The sequence below is a fragment of the Dipodomys ordii genome, unplaced genomic scaffold (assembly GCF_000151885.1).
Source record: "Dipodomys ordii isolate 6190 unplaced genomic scaffold, Dord_2.0 Scaffold62, whole genome shotgun sequence".
NCBI lineage: Eukaryota > Metazoa > Chordata > Mammalia > Rodentia > Heteromyidae > Dipodomys > Dipodomys ordii.
In genome coordinates this window covers 1,255,598-1,274,685 of record NW_012267278.1, presented here as the reverse complement: position 1 = coordinate 1,274,685, position 19,088 = coordinate 1,255,598, and the positions used below count along the sequence as shown (strand labels likewise).

General features: G+C 37.8%; 1 protein-coding gene across 1 annotated transcript in view; it reads right to left on the bottom strand.

The window, feature by feature from the left end:
- The window catches only part of Ak9 (adenylate kinase 9), an 87,508-nt gene that overhangs the window by 21,136 nt on the left and 47,284 nt on the right, over positions 1 to 19,088 (bottom strand). The window contains exons 20-27 of the mRNA XM_013022366.1: positions 18,585 to 18,661; positions 16,584 to 16,745; positions 14,709 to 14,798; positions 13,406 to 13,609; positions 11,925 to 12,043; positions 8,551 to 8,763; positions 4,543 to 4,803; positions 2,168 to 2,292 (exon numbers count right to left, since the gene is read on the bottom strand). Of these exons, the coding sequence (XP_012877820.1) occupies positions 2,168 to 2,292; positions 4,543 to 4,803; positions 8,551 to 8,763; positions 11,925 to 12,043; positions 13,406 to 13,609; positions 14,709 to 14,798; positions 16,584 to 16,745; positions 18,585 to 18,661 (1,251 nt within the window). The remainder of the gene's footprint in view (positions 1 to 2,167; positions 2,293 to 4,542; positions 4,804 to 8,550; positions 8,764 to 11,924; positions 12,044 to 13,405; positions 13,610 to 14,708; positions 14,799 to 16,583; positions 16,746 to 18,584; positions 18,662 to 19,088) is intronic.

Here is a 19,088-nt window from a genome sequence, read left to right as displayed (position 1 = left end):
GTGGTAGAGTGCTTGCCTTGCATGCCTGAGGCCCTGGGTTCGATTCCTCAGCACCACATAAGCAAAAAGAAAAAAGCTGGAAGTGGCGCTGTGGCTCAAGTGGTAGAGCGCTAGCCTTGAGCTGAAGAGCTGAGGGACAGTGCCAAGGCCCAGAGTTCAGGCCCCATGACCGGACCCCAAAAAAAAACAAAAAATAAAAAATAAAATTAACATGTGATAATATTTCGCATGCTATTATAAAATTTTCATTATAATAAATTTTAATTGTTGCATAATATTCAGCTAGTTTATTTAACCTTTCATTTTTTTGTGTGCCAGTTCTGTGGCTTGAACTCAGGGCCTGGGCTTTGTCCCTCAAATTTTATGTTCAAAGCCAGTGCTCTACCATTTGGGGCACAGCTCCAATACCAGCTTTTTTGGTAGTTCATTATAAATAAGAGACTCACAGATTTTCCTGCACATGCTGCTTGGAACCATGATCCTCAGATCCTAGCTTCTGAGTAGCTAAAATTACAGGCATGAGCCACTGGGACCCAGCTACCTTTTACAAGTTTTATTTTATATTCATTTTACTTTTTTACTTTAAATTCGTCAGTCCATATATATGTATCTTGGTACATTACTTATTTTACTGTGTAGCATTATGTCAGGAGATAAGTTAATGAAGGACAACTTATTTATGCAGCTATGTGTAAACCTCCCTCCATTTCCTGCAAATGTTGATCTAATTTAGCTTGATTAAAAAAAATCTTTTTGAGTAATAGGCCAAGCATGATGGCTTATGTTTAGAATGCTAGCTAATCAGGAGGCTGAGATCCGAGGAACACAGTTAGAAGCCAGTCCAGGCAGGAAAATCCATGAGACTCTTTGATTAACTAGCAAAAAAAACTAGAAGTAGAGGTGAGATGTAAATGGTAGAGTGACAACCTTGAATGAAAATGCCCAGGGGCGGACTGTCCAGACTTTAAATTCAAGCCTCAGGACTGGCGCATGCATGCACGCACGCACGCGCGTGCGCACACACACACACACACACACACACAAATTTTTGACTAAAAATGACATTTATTCATGTCAGCCAGGGACCAGATAAAAGAGAGTGCCTACAACTACTTGAAGATAATAAAATTTTAAAAATAACAAAATAAAATTATGAGTTAAAAAAAGAGAATGCTTAGAGAACTAAGGGGAGCAAAGAACTGGCCAGTTACCTAAGTTATCTATGATTCAGTTTTCTTATTTCCAAAAAGAGGTAAGTTTTGGTCCCACTGAATTATTGTTGCGATTAAGTAAATTAATTTGAATCATACACACCCAGCCTAGTACATTATAAGTTGCAAATATCTGTGTTCTGAAATGAGTATTAAACTAGTAGGGGTTCTCATGAAAACAGATTCTGGTTAGGAAGTTGAGGTGGAGTCCTAAACTCTGGTGATATAAAGTTTTGTCTGGTTGGATCAGCATTGGTACTGGCATTTGATAATGGGATAACACTATGAGCAACTATAATTATGCAAAGGTTACAAGGGGAAAGGTTCAGCACATCATTAACGGATATGTGCTTAGAAGGTTATAACTATAGAAATATCTGGGAGTACTCAAAAGTACTAGTCCTGTCTCATACTTTAACAGACTAATATGGAAATATGTAAGTGTTGAATCCTGACATCTGTATTTTTCTAAAACTCAGCAGATGCCTTTACTATTTAGCTCTGAAAAAATCATTGTTTTATATGAATGTAAAAGAGAAAAGTCTTACTATATGTTAGCCTATATTTTTCACCTTTAAGAATAAAGCAAATTATCCAGGTGCTGGTGGCTCACAACTGTAATCCTAGTGACTAAGGTGCTCAGACCTGAGGATCTTGGTTTGAAGTCAGCCTGGGCAGGAAAGTCTGTGAGACTCTTTATCTCCAATAAACCACCAAAAATATGAGTCAAGTGGTAGCACAAAAACTCAGGAATGGCATTCAGGCTCTGAGTTCAAGCTCCAGGACACATTCTCTCTCTCCCTTCCTCCCTCCCTCCCTTCCTTCCTTCCTCCCCCCTCCTTCTCCCCTCCCCTCTCTCATACATGCGTGCGCACGCACGCACACACACACACACATACACACAGAGAAAATTTAAAAAGAAGTAAATGACTCCAATTCTATATACATTAAGATACCGTATTGGTTCTTTAAGCCACCACTCAGAAAGAATCATATTAAGAATTTCAGGGGGCAGTGGTTCATTTTCCACCAGACTTGCTTTGATTGCTTCTTCTTCTTCTGTAAATTTTACGTCCAGAGGCTAAAGATAAAGGTCAGAAGATAAAGAAGACTGCATTATATAAATGATTAGAATGAGACTTATTTGTCTCTTGAGATTTTATTTTAGATTTCTGCTTATGAGCATTGTAAAAAGCTCTTATCTTTATATCATTATTAAATTTGATTATAAATCGAATCCATTGTAGCTAAGAGGAGTGGTCAGTGATGACATGATTAATTTCATGTGGCCTTAGAACTCTTGATGTTTTACTAAAATTTTGTTCAGTTTCCCTCACATACCTGCAAGGCAAAACTCATTTTTTTAAAATAATCATGTATCTTATAATTTTATATCTTCATCCTAGATCCTGATTAGAAGATGGCCAAATCATGGCAGTCATTTGAAATACAATCATCATCATAATAACAGAATTGATAATTAGCCTAAGTAAACTTTCTTTCTTTCTTTTCGCCCATCATGGGGCTTGAACTCTGGGCTTGGGTGCTGTCCTTGTGCTCTTCAACTCAAGGCGAGCACTCTACTGCTTGAGCCACAGCGCCACTTCTGGTTTTCTAGTGGTTAATTGGAGATAAGAGTCTCACAGACTTCTCTGCCTGGGCTGCCTCTGAACCACAATCCTCAGATCTCAGCCTCCTGAGGAGTTAGGATTACAGGTGTGAGCCACCGGCGCCCAGCAATTAAGTAAGCTTTCTCTGAAGAAAGACTATCCTTGGAACAACAACAAGAGTTTTCTTAGAATGATTTTTTTTTTGGCAGAGGCAATTTTGGGCTTTGAACTCAAGGTCTTGCTGTTTGTATTTGTAGGTGCTTCAACACTGGGCAACACCCCCCCTTTTTTTGTCAGTCATGGGTCTTGAACTCCGGGCCTGGGCACTGTCCCTGAGCTTTTCAGCTCAAGGTGACGGCTCTACCACTTGAGCCACAGCTCCACTTCTGGTTTTCTGGTAGTTAATTGGAGATAAGAGTCTCAAGGACTTTCCTGTCCCAACTGGCTTTGAACCATGATCCTCAGATCTCAGCCTCCTGAGTAGCTAGGATTACAGGTGTGAGCCACCAGTGCCCTGCTTCCCTTTTTTGTACTCGTTATTTATTTATTTTTGGCAGAAGTGGGGTTTGAACTGGGGTTTGAACTCTGAGTCTCATGTTGTTAAGCTGGTGGTCTTACCTCTGGGCCACACCTCCAGCCCTATTTTTTTGTTCCAATACCAGGACTCAACTTGGTACCTACTGCTTTGCTCATAGGCTGGTGTTGTACCAACTCAACAGCCAACAGCCCCATTTCTTTTGCTGGTTTGGAGGCTTGAACTCAGAGCCTAGGTGTTGTCCCTGAGTTTCTTTTGCTTTTTTTTTGGCTGGTCCTGAGGCTGGAACTCTGGGCTTGGGTGCTGTCCCTGAGATCATTTTTGCTTAAGGCTAGGGCTTTATCACTTGAGTCACTGTGCTACTTGTTGATTTTTCTGTGATTAATTGGAGATAAGAGTGTCTTGGACCTTCCTGCCGGGGCTTGCTTCCAACCACATGTTTTTCCCTGGTTATTTCTATGATAGGTTCTTGCTTCTCCTCCAGGTATGTGTCCATAATGTGATCTACCTACTTTGGACTTCTCACAGTTGTTAGGATCATAGTGCCACTGTGCCAGCTTCTCAGATAAATTTATAGATGTGAGACACTACTGGTTACTGGTTAGTTATTTTTGAGATAGGGTTATGCTTTCTATGTGGGCATATGCCAGGATGGTGATCTACCTATTTTATGTTACCTGTTGCTGCTGAGAAGACAGGCATATATAATCACACTTATGTTTTCTCTATTGAAATCAAGTCTCAAAAAACTTTCTGGCCTGGCCTAGCCTGGAACTACTGTCCTCTAATCTTTGCCTCCCACGCAGCTAAGCATGACAGGCACATGACATTGTACCCAGCTATTAGTTGAAAGGAGTCATGCAATTTTTTTGGGGGAAGGGGCAGTGTGGCTTTAACCACAACTCCCCAATCTCAGCCTCCCAAGCAGCAAGGATTACAAGTGTGGGCCACTGACACTTGTCACAAAGTTTCTTAATAGATAGCATTAGAAATTGATATTTTGAAATCTCCATCTGCTCTAGGGTATTATATTATTTCATAGAAACAAAATAGTGAAAAACTTTATTTTCCTGACCAGACATATATTCTCAAATAAATGTTATCCAATAATCTAGGCAGGGAAGGATTTTTTAAAAAATTAAAGCCATGCAAAACTCAATATTTTATATTCTAGATGAGAAGTTACCCGCTTCTTAGTGGTTTCTTCTTCAAATTTAACATTGGCCTGAATTGCAAGCTCTTCAAGTTCTTGTTTTGTAACTTGTTCCTCCTCAGAATCATCCTCATAATCAGGTCCGAATTTCCTTTCAGTTTTGAGTAGCATTTTTTCTTGAAGAAATTCATCAAATTGAATATGAAAAATGCCAAACTTTTTGGCCAAATATCTTGCATGCACTGTTTTGCCGGAGCCTCGGGGACCCAGGAGGCATATTCTTATTGGTGGGGCCTGACATAAGGTGGGGCAGAGGGAGAATAAAACAACAACCACAAAAAACCTTTTGAGTAATTCAGAAAACATAAGGCTTATTAACTACCTTCCCTAATACTAATAGGAATGATCTTTTTTATCAGTTCAAGGGCATTAGGATATCAGAATAACAGAATTCATTACAACCAGAGATCATTTCACCAGCAACATTCCTCAGGGAGTACCAACAATCCTAAGACTGTCTTGCCATCATATGCTGAAAAACACTTCATAAAATGAAACTAGCTTTGTTTTTTTGTTTTTTTAAAGAAAAGTTTTAACATTAGTGGTAAGTGGAGTCACTTTCTTAATGTGATGAAAAGAGATTTCTCTACCAAATAAAAAGCCTATTATTACTAACTTTGGAGGCCTTGCTTTTTCGTGTTGTGGTCTCCACAACAGAGATGAGGACTCTGGAAACCAGAGACCCCAGTGACTCCTGGATGACCATTGTATGCTGGAGTTGTCAAGGAGAGGGGTAACCCTAGGTGTGAAGCAGCAGGTGAAACTCCTGTGAATTTGGGGGGGGGTGGGAAGTGATTGTGAAATTAGCACGTGCCAGCAACAGGAAGTGGGGAGAAGGTGAGATATCTGGACAGGCAAGTTTTCCCTAGAGGTAAGGGATCTACTAGATTTCAAGCAGCAGCAGCTGGAGCACAGCCTTATCATATTTGTCCTAGTGGAGGAAATGTTTAGGAAAGAGTCAAAGACATACAGGAAGGGTTGGGAATGTGGCTTAGTGGTAGAGTGCTTGCCTAGCATGCATGAAGCCCTGGGTTTGATTCCTCAGTATCACATACACAGAAAAAGCCAGAAGTGGTGCTGTAGCTCAAGTGATAGAGCGCAAGCCTTGAGCACAGAATGGCTCAGGGACAGTATCCCCAGGACTGGCAAAAAATAAATAAAATTAAAAAAAAATACAGGGATAAGTAGACCAGAAAAACAAAGAGGATCCATGTTATCACAAAGTAAAGGAAAGACATTTTTTTAATAGATGTTTAAGCAGACAGCAAGACCACAAAGAAAACAAAGTTATTTGAAAGATGATAAAGGGATGCCATTGACCAAGATATAAACTGATATTTAAGCTGGTAACTCCTTTGTACAACTACTTAAAATAAAATAATAATAATAAGGACTGGGAAGGTGGCTCAGTGGTAGAGCGCTTGCCTTGCATGCCTGAGGCCCTGGGTTCGATTCCTCAGCACCACATAAGCAAAAAGAAAAAAGCTGGAAGTGGCGCTGTGGCTCAAGTGGTAGAGCGCTAGCCTTGAGCTGAAGAGCTGAGGGGCCCAGGCCCAGAGTTCAGGCCCCACGACCGGACCCCCAAAAAAAGAATAATAAGAGCTATAAGGGTAAAAAAAATTTAAAAAATGAGAGCGAAAAGTTTACTATTACCATGAAATCTGAGGATTCCCTAGTGTGCAAAATAGTGATTTTTTTATATTAAACAGGCATTGTGGACAATTTTAAGAACACTAAGAAGGAAGAGAAGACCTTATGAACTTCTAGACCTTAAAAACAGAGGGATTAGATATAAAGGAATGGCAGCCAGGCTCAGCACTAGATGCCTGCACACAGAAAACAATGTCTTTAATACTCAGACAAAAATGATATGCAGCCTAGAAATCTATTCCCTACAAATTGTCAAATATACATAGAAAGCCAGATAATGACATATCTGATATAAAGTTGGTTATTATGTGTGTTAGTATATAACAGCAGTTAAAAAATACAAGACACAAAATAAAAAGCTATTTATTTTGCTATGCAAATTTCTTTACCCTTATGATAAGTATTTCTGTATTGCTCTATGGGACATTGTCCTTCATTATCTTAGTGTAAATGTTTCCCCTGGGCTTGATTCCATTATTCATTCAACAATGGAGCCCCTGACAGTATTTAACATCCATCATTTGAGAAAATAATGAAAAACAGAATCATGAAAACAGGATGCTATGAAATTATGTAGCTGTATCCTCACACTGCACTTTTGGATCATGTTTTAAGTCCCACATGATAAAATTGCTAAATTAACACCTCAGTCATACATTTGGCCTCTGGGAAATGGGAATGACTGGCATATAGAGGGACACTGTGGAATCACTTCTGGATTTCAGGGTTGTCTCCACCTGGATTTGTGTAAAATGAGGCAATAGATGGCAAGCAGCAAATCTAAGAGGAAACAACCACCCAGAGCAGCCAAAAGGTAAGTGGCCACAGTGCTCAAATGACTTCTAATGCCACAAGGTTGGGAATTCTTAAAGAAAGCCACACACTTCCTTAGGTTCTGTGGACATTACAGAATTGAGGCTCACAAAAATTACCTAGAAGACTTTAAATTGTATTCTATATTCTCAGTTCAAGAAAGCAAGGTATTATAAAAATAACAATTCAACAAACTGTAATTTATACATCTTTATCCAGCTATCCCACTTCAGGGAGTTAGAGTAAGAAAAGAATTCATGAAAACAACAAATGATTGCTCCAAAGATTACTTGACTATGATTTAAATCCACTGTGGCAAAATAGTTTTATTAAACATACTGTGAAAAAATGTCTAACAGTGAAACATACTAAAATGGTATGCCAAAGCAACTCAGCACTAGGAGATTAATGTAGGAATATGTATGTCTTTTCTGTGATAGAAGTAAGAAAAATCGTAAAGCATTATATGTACACTAAGAAGAATATGGAATCCTATAGAAGAAAATGGGAAAGAAAGACATAAAGATTAATTCTCTTCTCTAAAGTCAGTGCTCTGTGTGTGTGCCTCATTTTCACAAATGAAAAAAGTAATTGCCACATGAGTTTTTTTTTAATTTGGGTTAAATATACTAAAAATAAAAGGTACTACTTAAAGCATTTTAAGTGCACAGTTCAGTGGCATTAAATAAAATCCTGGTGTTGTGTACCTATCCCATTATCCATCTTCAGAATTTTTCATGACCCCAACCTGGAAATTTCCTGTATCCATTAAATAGCTAACTCCTACTCCCTTCCCTCTCCCTTTTCTCTAAGAATTTGCCTATTCCAGATGCAGCATACAAATGGAATAAATCGTAAGTATTTGCCTTTTGTATCTGGCTTTAATGCTTTTTAGTAGATAGAAAACTGTTCCAATGGTGATAGATCAAATAGTATTAAGTGTTCTCATAATGAAAGGAAAAAAACCCAGATTATTTGGTAGAACTGATAACACTAACTATTCCACAAACTGACCAGGGAACATTTTTGCAGTTCAACCAATCAGTGTCAGCCCTTACTCCAGAAAAACAACCAGTCAAGATTGGCTTATTCTGGAAACAGGCCTCAACGAGTCAAAAATAAGCTTACTCTACAGATAGGCCTCTGAGAGTGAACCAGTCAAAGGGAGTTTCTACCAAGCAATCACAATTTTACAGATGATAGCAACTCATTAATGTTTGAAAACCCACCAATCCCTGGGTTCCAGAATTCCCACTTCCCTTTCTAAGGTGACTAGATTGTTCATTTAGTAACCAGTCCATTCAGCTGTCTTTTCACTTCAGATAAAAAGACGGATGTTAAGTGCTGGTTTGACATAGGCATAACTGTAGAAATCCAAACAGTCTGTTACATTGCACATTCTTTGAACTTCAGTCTTCTCATTACCTTATTCTATGAGATTGGAGATGGGGGGAGGCAGTAATAAGCCCTTTCAAAAGACCTTGGGAGCAATTACTGGGATAGGAATACTGTGTTTACCTTTAACGGTTGGCCATGAGCCACATACTCATAAGGATGCTCCAAAAACTTTTCCTTAGCCTCCACAGTGGAGAAGTAGTAGATCTTATCGCGATACTTGACTGCTTCATCTGTGCTGCCTGGCTGTAGGATGAAGTTTTCTTTGAGAGCCACTGGACAGAAGTGTCTTGTGTCTCCCAAGTGCCTCTTCTTCTCTTTAACTTTTTCTTCATTCTAGAAATATTAGTCAGTTTAGAGAATATCCTTACATACTCCATCTTCTAAGTAACGCTCCCAATATATGTGGCAAACAGACATACATTTAGGCATAAAAATAGTATTTATCTTTCTTCCTAATTTGATCTTTAGGAGGATAAAAATACTTTTTTAACTTTCAAACGTATTAGTATAAAGTCCTTGTATCTCAAAATGGTCCTTACAAATGTCTGATAAGTCATTTTTGTTTTATTTATTGCTTTCTCATTTTACCTAATTCAACTCACCACACATTTGTCTCTTTTATTGCTCATCAGTAAACCAACTTTCATTTCTGGTCTACTGTTTTTTATTATGTTTTCCTATTTCATTAGTTTTTGTCTTTCATCTTCTCCCTTCTACTTTTGTTTGTTTATTTTGTTGTGTTTTGCCTGGAGTTCTTCAGTTGAACACATTTTTTTCAAGCTTTAACTTAAAAGTACAGTTGTCAGATTAACTGACTAAAAATAAAATCAAGCTGCTTTGGTTATTGCATTTCAGATAAAACATTTTTAGTATATATAAAATTGCTAATTTTTCAGTAATTCAAACCTAACTAGGTATTGTATATTTTATCTGCTGATTCTAACTTTCAACTTCTGTTGTAACATGAAGCTTTTCTCTGTCAATTTTCTTTTTTCTTTTTGTGGCAGTACTGGGGTTTGAGGGCAGGGCCTTTACTTGAAGGCAGGTACTCTGTCACTTGAGCTATACCTCTAGCCCTCTTTGCTTTAGTTTACTTTCTAGATAGGGTCTCATGTTTTCACTTGGGGCTGTATGCTTCTTGTAGCTGGATAACAAGGTGTGCATTGCCACATCTGGCTTGTTGGTTGGGTGAGATGAGGTCTTGATAACTTTTTTTTGCCTGAGCTGGCTGGCTTCAAACTAAGGATCTCTCTTCCTCCTAGAGTAACTGGGATTTTAGCCTCAAGCCACCTCACTTAGCTCTTATGGGAGGATTTGGTTCAAATTTTACTATTTCATAAAGGGAAGTCCAACTGCTATAGCATTATTTGTTAAAATTTCTGTTCTTTGCTCCCTGAATTGCCTCTGTACTTTGGTTAGGAATCATTCAATTTTGTGTTCTATTCCTCTATTTTGTCTGTTTTATGCCAAGTAATCCTGTCTTGATATCTGTAGTTTTATAACTAGTAAATCTTGAAATAACATGGTATTCATTCTCTTAATTTTTCTTTTAAAATGATTTTGTTATTTTAAGTACTTTGTATTTCCACATAATGAATTCATACTTTTTAATAAAAAGTATACAGGTTTTTAATCATGATATTTCACATTTTGATTCTATGTACCCTATAGATAATGCTTGGGGAAATTGATAGTTTAACAATATTGAACCTCTGAACTCAGGTATTTATATCTTTCCATGGGTTTAGGCCTTCTTCAATTTTTCTGAGCTTTTGATGTTTAAAAGGTACATCAAAATTGGATATCTTTTGTGCAATTTATCCCTTAGAATTACATATTCTTGATCCTATTTGAAAGCATTTAAAAACTAAATTTTTATTATTCATTGCTTACTTATAGATACAAGATGGATGTCTGAGCATTGATAGAAATATCGTAATTTTGCTAAAGTCTCTTGTTAGTAGCTTTTGTTGCAGATCCCACTGGTTTTTCTATGTGGACCCATGGATTTTATATTGATGCATAACACTTATTAAGAATTCAAAAGCCAGGTGCTGGTGGCTCATGCCTGTAATCCTAGCCACTCAGGAGGTTGAGATCTGAGGATTACAGTTCAAAGCCAGCCCAGGTAGGAAAGTCCGTGAGACTCTTATCTCCAATAAACCACCAGAAAACCAGAAGTGGTGCTGTGGCTCAAGTGGTAGAGTGCTTGCCTTGAGCTGAAGAGCTCAGGGACAGTGCCCTGGCCCAGAGTTCAAGCCCCATGACAGACCAAAAAAAAAAAGAAAAAAGAATTCAACTAGGCTGTATGGAAATTTTCTCTGTATTGCTCATGGTTTTTTTTTTAATTTTTCAGGATTTTTTTTCCTTTCTTCTTTCATTTTAGCTAGTTAAGTTGACTAATTTTCTTTATCTTCCTCACCTCCTCCCATGCTGGCACTGGTTTTGAAGTCTGAACCTTAGACTCTAGTTTGGCTTTATTTGCTTATGGCTGGTGCTGTACCACTTAAGCCTCACCTTCAGTTCTAAGTTCACTAATTTTCTGCAACAGCTAAACTATCATCATTCCATTTATTATATATTTCATTCCATATTTTGTACTTTCCAAAAGCTCAAGTTGAATATTTTTTATCTTCAGTATCTGTTTAGCATTTTGAATTTATAAAGTACAGTTAAAATAATTTCTTTAATGACTTTGATAGTTAATTCTAATATATTAACTATGGATTTGTTTCAATTGATTAACACAATGAGTCATTGTAAATCATATTTTCCTGCAGGCCATGTAATCTTTTCTTCCCATAAATATTCTTGAGCTTTCTTCTTGTTACTTGTAAGCAATTTAATCTTTTTGGCTCTTGTTTTTATGTTAGGTGTAATTCAAACAGCATTTGTTCCCCATTCTACCCAATGTCCAGTGAACAATGGGAGTCTTCCCTGTACTATTAGTGAAGGCCATATATAAGCTATGTTTTAATTATTATAGACTGCTTGAGAACTATCTGCAGATACACATAAGGAACTATTCTACTGCAGGCCAAAGTGGGGCAGAGAGACACTGCAGAGGCAGGCTGGTGAAGAGAATCTGAACATAAGCAGAACTGAACTGACATCATTTAGCCAGTCTATTCCTTAGCAATAGACTGAAAGCTGTTATCTGACTCATGTTGTCTAGCATTTGTTGCTTTACACACATACACATGTACATACACACTTATAAATTTGGGCTTACGTTGGGTTACAATAACAAGTAGTGTGTAATGCTAACAATATGGCAAACATTTAAAAAGGTTTCCCTTTCATACTTTCATGTGTTTTTTTTTTCATGTTAGTAGCCCTGGCATTTTGATAGTAAAGTGAACTGGGGAGCAGGCGTGAAAATATTGCTTTTGTTAGGTAGAGGGTCCCTGTTAGTTCACTTGGGTTCCAAAGGGATGGATGTTTATCTTTCATGACTTGCCAAGTGAGAATGGGTGGAAATAAAACAACCATGCCTCTTCTTCTTCTTCCTCCTCTTCTTCTAACTCCTCATCTTCTCCCTCTGCCTGAAAGTCTTCTGTTTCTTCCTCATAGTCTTCCATAGTTAACTCCAATGCAGCATATCGGAAAGTTTCTGTGAATGAAAATGAAGTCACTGAAGAAAACATTTTAAAACTAAAACATTGTGATATAGCCAAAGGGTTAGGGAAATTACTCCCTATTATTAGTCTCTCAGCTCAGTTTGTGCCAGGTACTGGTGACTTATCCCAATAATTCTAGCCATTCTGGAGGCTGAGATCTGGGAACCACAGTTCAAAGCTAGCCCAGGCAGGAAAGTCCATGAGATTCTTTTTTTTTTTTTTTGTCGGTCATTGGCCTTGAACTCTGGGCTTGGGTGCTGTCCTTCAGCTCTTTAGCTCAAGGATAGCACCCTACCACTTGAGCCAGAGCACCACTTCTGGCTTTTTCTGCTTATGGGGTGCTGAGGGCCTCATGCATGCAAGGCAAGCACTCTACTATTGAGCCACCTTCCCAGCCCAAACATTAAATTTCCCTTCCTTCCTTCCTTCCTTCCTTCCTTCCTTCCTTCCTTCCTTCCTTCCTTCCTTCCTTCCTCCCTCCCCTCCCTCCCTCCCTCCCTCCCTCCCTCTCTCTCTCTCTCTCTCTCTCTCTCTTTCTTTCTTTCTTTCTTTCTTTCTTTCTCAGTCTTAGGGCTTGAACTCAGGGCCTGGGCACTGTCCCAAAGCTTCATTTGCTCAAGACTAGTACTTTATCACTTGAGCCACAGTGCCACTTCCAGCTTTTTCTGTTTATGTGGTACTGAAGAATGGAACCCAGAGTTTCATGCATGCTAGGCAAGCCCATGAGACTCTTATCTCTAGTGAACTTCCAAAAAGTTGGAAGTGGAGCTGTGGCTCAAGTGATAGAGCACTAGACTTGAGCAACATAGCTCAAGGACAGCGCCTAGGCCCTGAGTTCAAGCCCCAGGACTGGCACGCGTGCACGTGTGCACACACACATGTGCGTGCGCGCGCGCGCACACACACACACACATCCAACAACAACAACAAAAATATCCAAACTGGCCAGGATGACCAGGGCCTTATGTATCCCACGGATCAGGCAATTATCATGGCATGTATCATATGTCACGTATCATGGCAATTGTAAAATATCTTACCCACTTTCCTTGGATATACTGAAACTTTATGTCATGAATACTCAAGAAAGGCTTTAGTGGGGCACCAGTGGTTTAGGCCTACCTATAATTCTAGTTACAGGACCACAGTTTGAAGCCAGTCTGGGCAGACAAATCTGAAATAGTCTTATGGATAACTAACCAGAAAAAAGCCACAAGTGAAGGTATGGCTCATGTGGTACAGAACTAAAGGAAAGTTAGAGGTCCCAATAATAACATCAAAATAAAAGGGTTTTAAAGTTTCAAGATGTTTTAAAACTAGCACCTTCTCTTGATTGTCAATGTTAACAGCCTTACTTTCCATGGTATCAAGTACTTTTTGAAACACCTCTTCTGGTGTTTTGTTGGCAATCTCCATGGTTAAAGATGGAATTGAAGATTCATTTAATATTGGTTCCAGCAGTTTCAAGGCGGCTGCGAAAGTATTTATTTTTTCTTTAAATGGCTCCATTTCTGGGACATCAGGATAAGAATCTTCTGGAAACTCAGGCAGTACAGCATCTGGAGTAAATGATAAAAGAACAAACAAAGAGGCTTTAAATATCCTATCATTCGCTGTACTGCCAAAGTGATTTATACTTTATAATATTTTAGAAACATTTGGAAGAAATAAACAGTATTTTAAGTAACAGTATATGCTTACAAGTTCACATTTTAACTATGCTTTGTTCCTTTGGGATGAATTATTATTACCTATTACTGAAACTTAAATTGTGAGTTAATTCGAGTTATTGTTTTTGTTTGTTTGTTTTTAGTCTGAGACACTCAAACTTGATTATCTGACACTTTTGGTAATTGGCCGACTCTCTTAACAACTGAGCCAGGCCTCAAACCCCACATGTTATAAAATAACATGTATAAAATAAAACATATAGCTGGGCCTGGTGACCCAGCTACACAGAAGGTAGAAGCAAGAGGATTTCAGCCCAAGTCTGGCTGGGCAAAAACCCAAGACTGTAGCAAAGAGCAGCTATTCACTCTTGTAATCCCAGCTACTAGGGAGGCTGATCTCAGGAGGATCAAGGCAATGAGCAAGAGATTCTATCTGAAAATAAGTAAAACAAAAAAGCTGAGTACCTGGCTCCAGTGGCAGAGTCCCTGCCTCATAAGCATGAGGCCCTGAGTCCAATTTTCAGTATCATGAATGAATGAATAAATGAATGAATAAAATTGGATGAAACTCAAAAGCTATGGACTAGCTAGATGCTAGTCATTCTAATACATTCATTCATTTTTGTGCCAGCGTTGGTGCTTGAACTGAGGGCCTTGAGTTCTTGTTTATTTTTTTCCCCCAATGCTGTTTCTCTACCACTTGAACCAAACTTCCACTTCCAGTTATTTTGCTGGTCAACTGGAGATAAGAATTTCATAGTCTTTTCTGCTTAGACTGGCTTTGAATTACTAGCCCCAGATCTCAGCCAAGATTATAGATGTGAGCCATCAGCATCTGGTGATATATACTTTAAGTGGAATAAGATATATAAATACCAGCTAGCATGCAACATAAAAAGAAAAAAAGAAATAGGAAGCAGAAACTTTGCCTGAAATAGAGAACCAGAGATTTGTAAGAAACATGAAAACATGTTTAGGAACTAGTTGCTATCATTGCATAGTCTACCTGTTTCTGTGCCCTCTGTAGATCCTTTTGAAGTTTCTGTTCGAGCTGGAGTAACCACTCTAGGCTCAGTGACTTAAGAAAACAATCAGATAGTTAGCATTTACATTTTAAAATGTTATTTCTTTAGGAAAGTTTTGGCACAAGGAAAAATTAAAAACAGTTTAAGTTTAAATTGTGCATGATATGTTTAATGAAAATGCTTCTCTTGTTAGGTAAAAGATAGCATAAAGTACATGAGAGTATGAGGTAGAAAATAATAAATATTCTGAAATATATAAAAAGGCATTGACAAGAATAATAATTCACACATAGCAATGTAATTCTGCTTGACAACTGTTCTTAAATATTTTCCAAACTTCTGGTAATACAGCATTAGATTTGTGGCATCTGATAATCTTTTTCATTTCTCATTTAAACAACCATGAAAATAAATCAAAAGGCCATACAGTGATGAGGCTCAATAATACTGCCAAGTCCCAGCTATGGTAGTCAGCACAGAGAAAACAAAGGAGAATCACAACTGGTTTCACTGCCAAAGGTACAGATTGTAAATAATTTTCCTGGATGCTCTAAGTCATACTTCACATACTGATTCAGTGTGCATGAAGAAGAGTGTCTGTCTGTCCATTCATCTATCATTCATCTATCCATCCATCTAGTCCAAGACTGGCCTATGGGTGGCATGTTTAATTAAAATTGCTCTACTAATTAAAGCATGGTGACTGTGAAATAGTGAAGAGCACTGAGAAAATCCAGATCATTCTAAACTGCCATAGCTTTCCTGGCTGAATCAGAAATTGTAATGGATGAGGTAATGGTTGAGAAGAGCCATACAAGCTGAATATTGGTTAAATATTACAATTAGAACTAAGTTATTGCACATTAATCTATATCATACATATCAGGTTTATATCTGCAAAGTGCCAGATATAAGGAAGAGGAGTTTAAGTAAAGAATTCACATGTCTGTGATGGGGGTTGGAGTCAGGGAAGATAAGGAGGGCAGAGAGATTCTTATAAATACTCTACCCATTCTTTCTGCTGATAATTGCTAGGGTATTTTATGAACAGTTAAGATAAAAGCAAGGAGAGTATTGATTCAAAGATTCAGATGAAGAGTTTGCTTGTGAAAATGATTTCGTACCTAGAGCAGAGAAAAAATTTACAAGGCACATGCCTGAAGTACTCAAAAAATGTGAGAGGATGACAGAGTCTCTGACATAGGAGCTCTTGGGACATGAAGATAGACTGATATAACATGAAGGGAGAAATATAGGAATAGATTAAACAAGAAAATGAAGGAAATGTGAAATGCAATTGTATAATGAAAATATGCAACAATGAGAGGAAGAGGCAATAAGAGCAGAAAATAAAACAATGGTATAGAGAATATGTTTTCAAAGAATATAGAGAAAAAGTACAAATTGTTGAAAGCTGTCAAAGAGAGGAAGGTTAATAGGGTTGATAAACAATAATTATCTAGTAAAAAACTTATAAGTGATCCTGGAAGGGCTCTGAAGCAAGCTGGAATAGACAAAAACTGGAGAAACTGTTGCACCATCTCAACAGAATGACCAATGATTCTGCCGCCATATAGACAGGGTCCTCTCTCGCTGACTTTGAAGGATCATACCAGTGTCGTGCAGAAGTATTGACGGGCTGTGCCTCTTTCCAAAATGTCTATCAGGAGGGAGTTTATGAAAAAAAAATAGTTTCCATGTGAATAGCTGTTATTTAAGAGGATAACTCTGTAGAGGACTTAAATGCCCCAGAGAAAATTTTTCTCTCAGGCTTAAGTTTGATTAGATCAAAAGTACAAACAAAACAAACAAGCTAAAGGCTTTTAGTAAACTCTAACCTGATGGACGTTTTCTTTCCTGGCGCCCAAGAGAATCAGCCTGCTCTGGGAACAATGACCCTCTGGTTTCATCGGATATTTCAGATGGCTCGGGCTCATCACGGTCTTCAGGATCCTTACCTTCAAGCTCTTCTTCATTCTCAATTTCAGTCTCGTCAGCTTCTAGGAACAATTAGAATACTTCCTAAAAACTCGAGTTTAAGTAAGCAAATACTTGTTGAGTGGTGATAGGTACTGAACCCAAAGTGACACATCTGGCTTATTGCTGGTTAATGGGAGATAAGAGCTTCACAGATTTCTGCCCAGGCTGGCTTCAAACCATGATCCTCAGATCCGTCTCCTAAGTAGCTAGGATTTCTGGCGTGAGCCACCCCCTGGGTTCGGTATCTATTCAAACAGATATCCAGACTAGAAAATGGAAAGTTACCCATTTGGCAATATGGCACTATTCTTGGCACTAGGGTTGAATGCATATAGTTATAGATTTTATTGCAGTTAATTATAAATAATAAATAACATAGTTTGCTGATCAACATGTTAACTGTAAATTTAGAAAGCACAATTCAAATTTTTATGTAGTTGTTGATTGCCATTAATCTACATGGAAGCCTTCCCGGAAGAAAGATGACAGGGGCATCAAAAAACTCATTTCCTCAAGTGTCTGTTATATATTCATGAAACTCACAAAATATGCTTACGAACATAGAAAATACTCTGGACATGGATAGTCATCCCTGAAATCTAGTTACTCAGGAGGCAGATATCAGGAGGATCGTGATTAGAAGCCAGAAAAGTTCTCAAGATTTCATATCCCAAATAACCAGCAAAAACCATATAGGTATAGGTATTGCTCAAGTGGTAGAGCATCAATTGAACAAGTAAGCTAAGCAAGCTCAAGGTCCTAAGTTCAAGCCACTGTACCATCAAAGATATAAAAAAATTTTGTGCTACAGGAAATCTGTACATCTTTACTAATGTATTAGTGTACTAATGTATTATTAAGTACTATCATTTTACAACAGCAACAAGCATACATAAGATATAAAACTATAATGTGATATGAAACTACTTTTATTAACGACAAATCAAGGTATTGCTAGTGTTATTTTGGTTTGTTGCATGTATTAACAGTTGAAGAAAATACTAAACTTCAATAAAAGTTTAGTGAAAATATTATGAGAATTATTTTCCCTGTGAAGTTCACAGACCTCCGAATATTACCAATGGATCCAATTTCAATAGCTCTAATCTTTTTTTTTAGCTTATTGTTTTTATTGTTTATGCTTGTACTGGGGCCTGAACTCAGCCATAAGTGATACCTCTTTGCTTTTATTCACTCAAGGCTGGGTCTCTACCACTTGAGCCAAATCTCCATTTCTGGCTTTTTACTGGTTAACAGTAGATAAGAGTCTCACAGACTTTTCTGCTTGGGCTGACTTTGAATTATTATTCTCAGATGTTGACCTCCTGAGTAGCTAGAATTACAAACATGAGTAAGGGTTCCCATCTTAAAAGGAAGTTCTCCTGTAACAAAGATGGAAGCTTACGTGTAAAGACAATTGTGTATAGCAAGAATTCAGCTATTTTGTCAACTCTTGTGAGATTTTTCTAATAGAAGAATTCCAATGTGTCATCATGACAAATGCAACTACTGGAAGACATGCTGCCTATCTGATTCCTCTGTGTGTCCCTCTTAGAGAGTACACATGTATATCTCTGTGTACTCTTCTTATTTAGTATAGCCTTCTTCTTATTTAGAATAGAAGTTGTTTTTGTTACTATGAATCTGTTACTCCAGTGACCATATACTTTATTATCAAAACTGGAAGATTTTGAGAGTGAAGGGGGCACTAGAAATACTTCAGAACCACAGGTTCTGGAATTATTGGCCAAATGAGAAGCATATTGCACTATTTAGAATTCAATTGACATACTGCCTATGCTGAAACTAACAATAGAAGACAAAACGACACATTATCAGTCACATAAATGTGTGCTTGCCTTTTGCTTTCTTGTTTATCGTTTCCATTATTTTCCGCTCTTCCTCTTCCAGTTTTAATGCTTCCTCTTTGGCTTTTCTGAAATTCAAAGGCCCCAGATTTAATTATATTTGGAAGATGAGATATCTCACATTACTATAGGATTAAATTCTTAAAGTAGTAAAGCCAAAAGGACTAGGTTGTTTATGATAGTCTTATACTTTATATTGTGTACCTTTAAATTACTCAAGTAGAGACTAGCTGCTTTTCAAGTGTTGTTATTAGGAATTTTTTTGGTAAGAAAAACCTGAATGCCATATTTTGGGAAATTATTAATGAAAGATTATCTAAGTATAAATTGAAAGGCAAATGGGAAGATTTGTAACATTTTCCATTTGATTAAAGGGAAATATTCTGGGCATTGTGACTAAGTCTGTAATCCTGGCTAGCTGAGAGGTGGAAATTGGGAATGAAGGTTTAAGGACAGCAAAGGGAGGAGGAGGAGGAGGAGGAGGAGGAGGAGGAG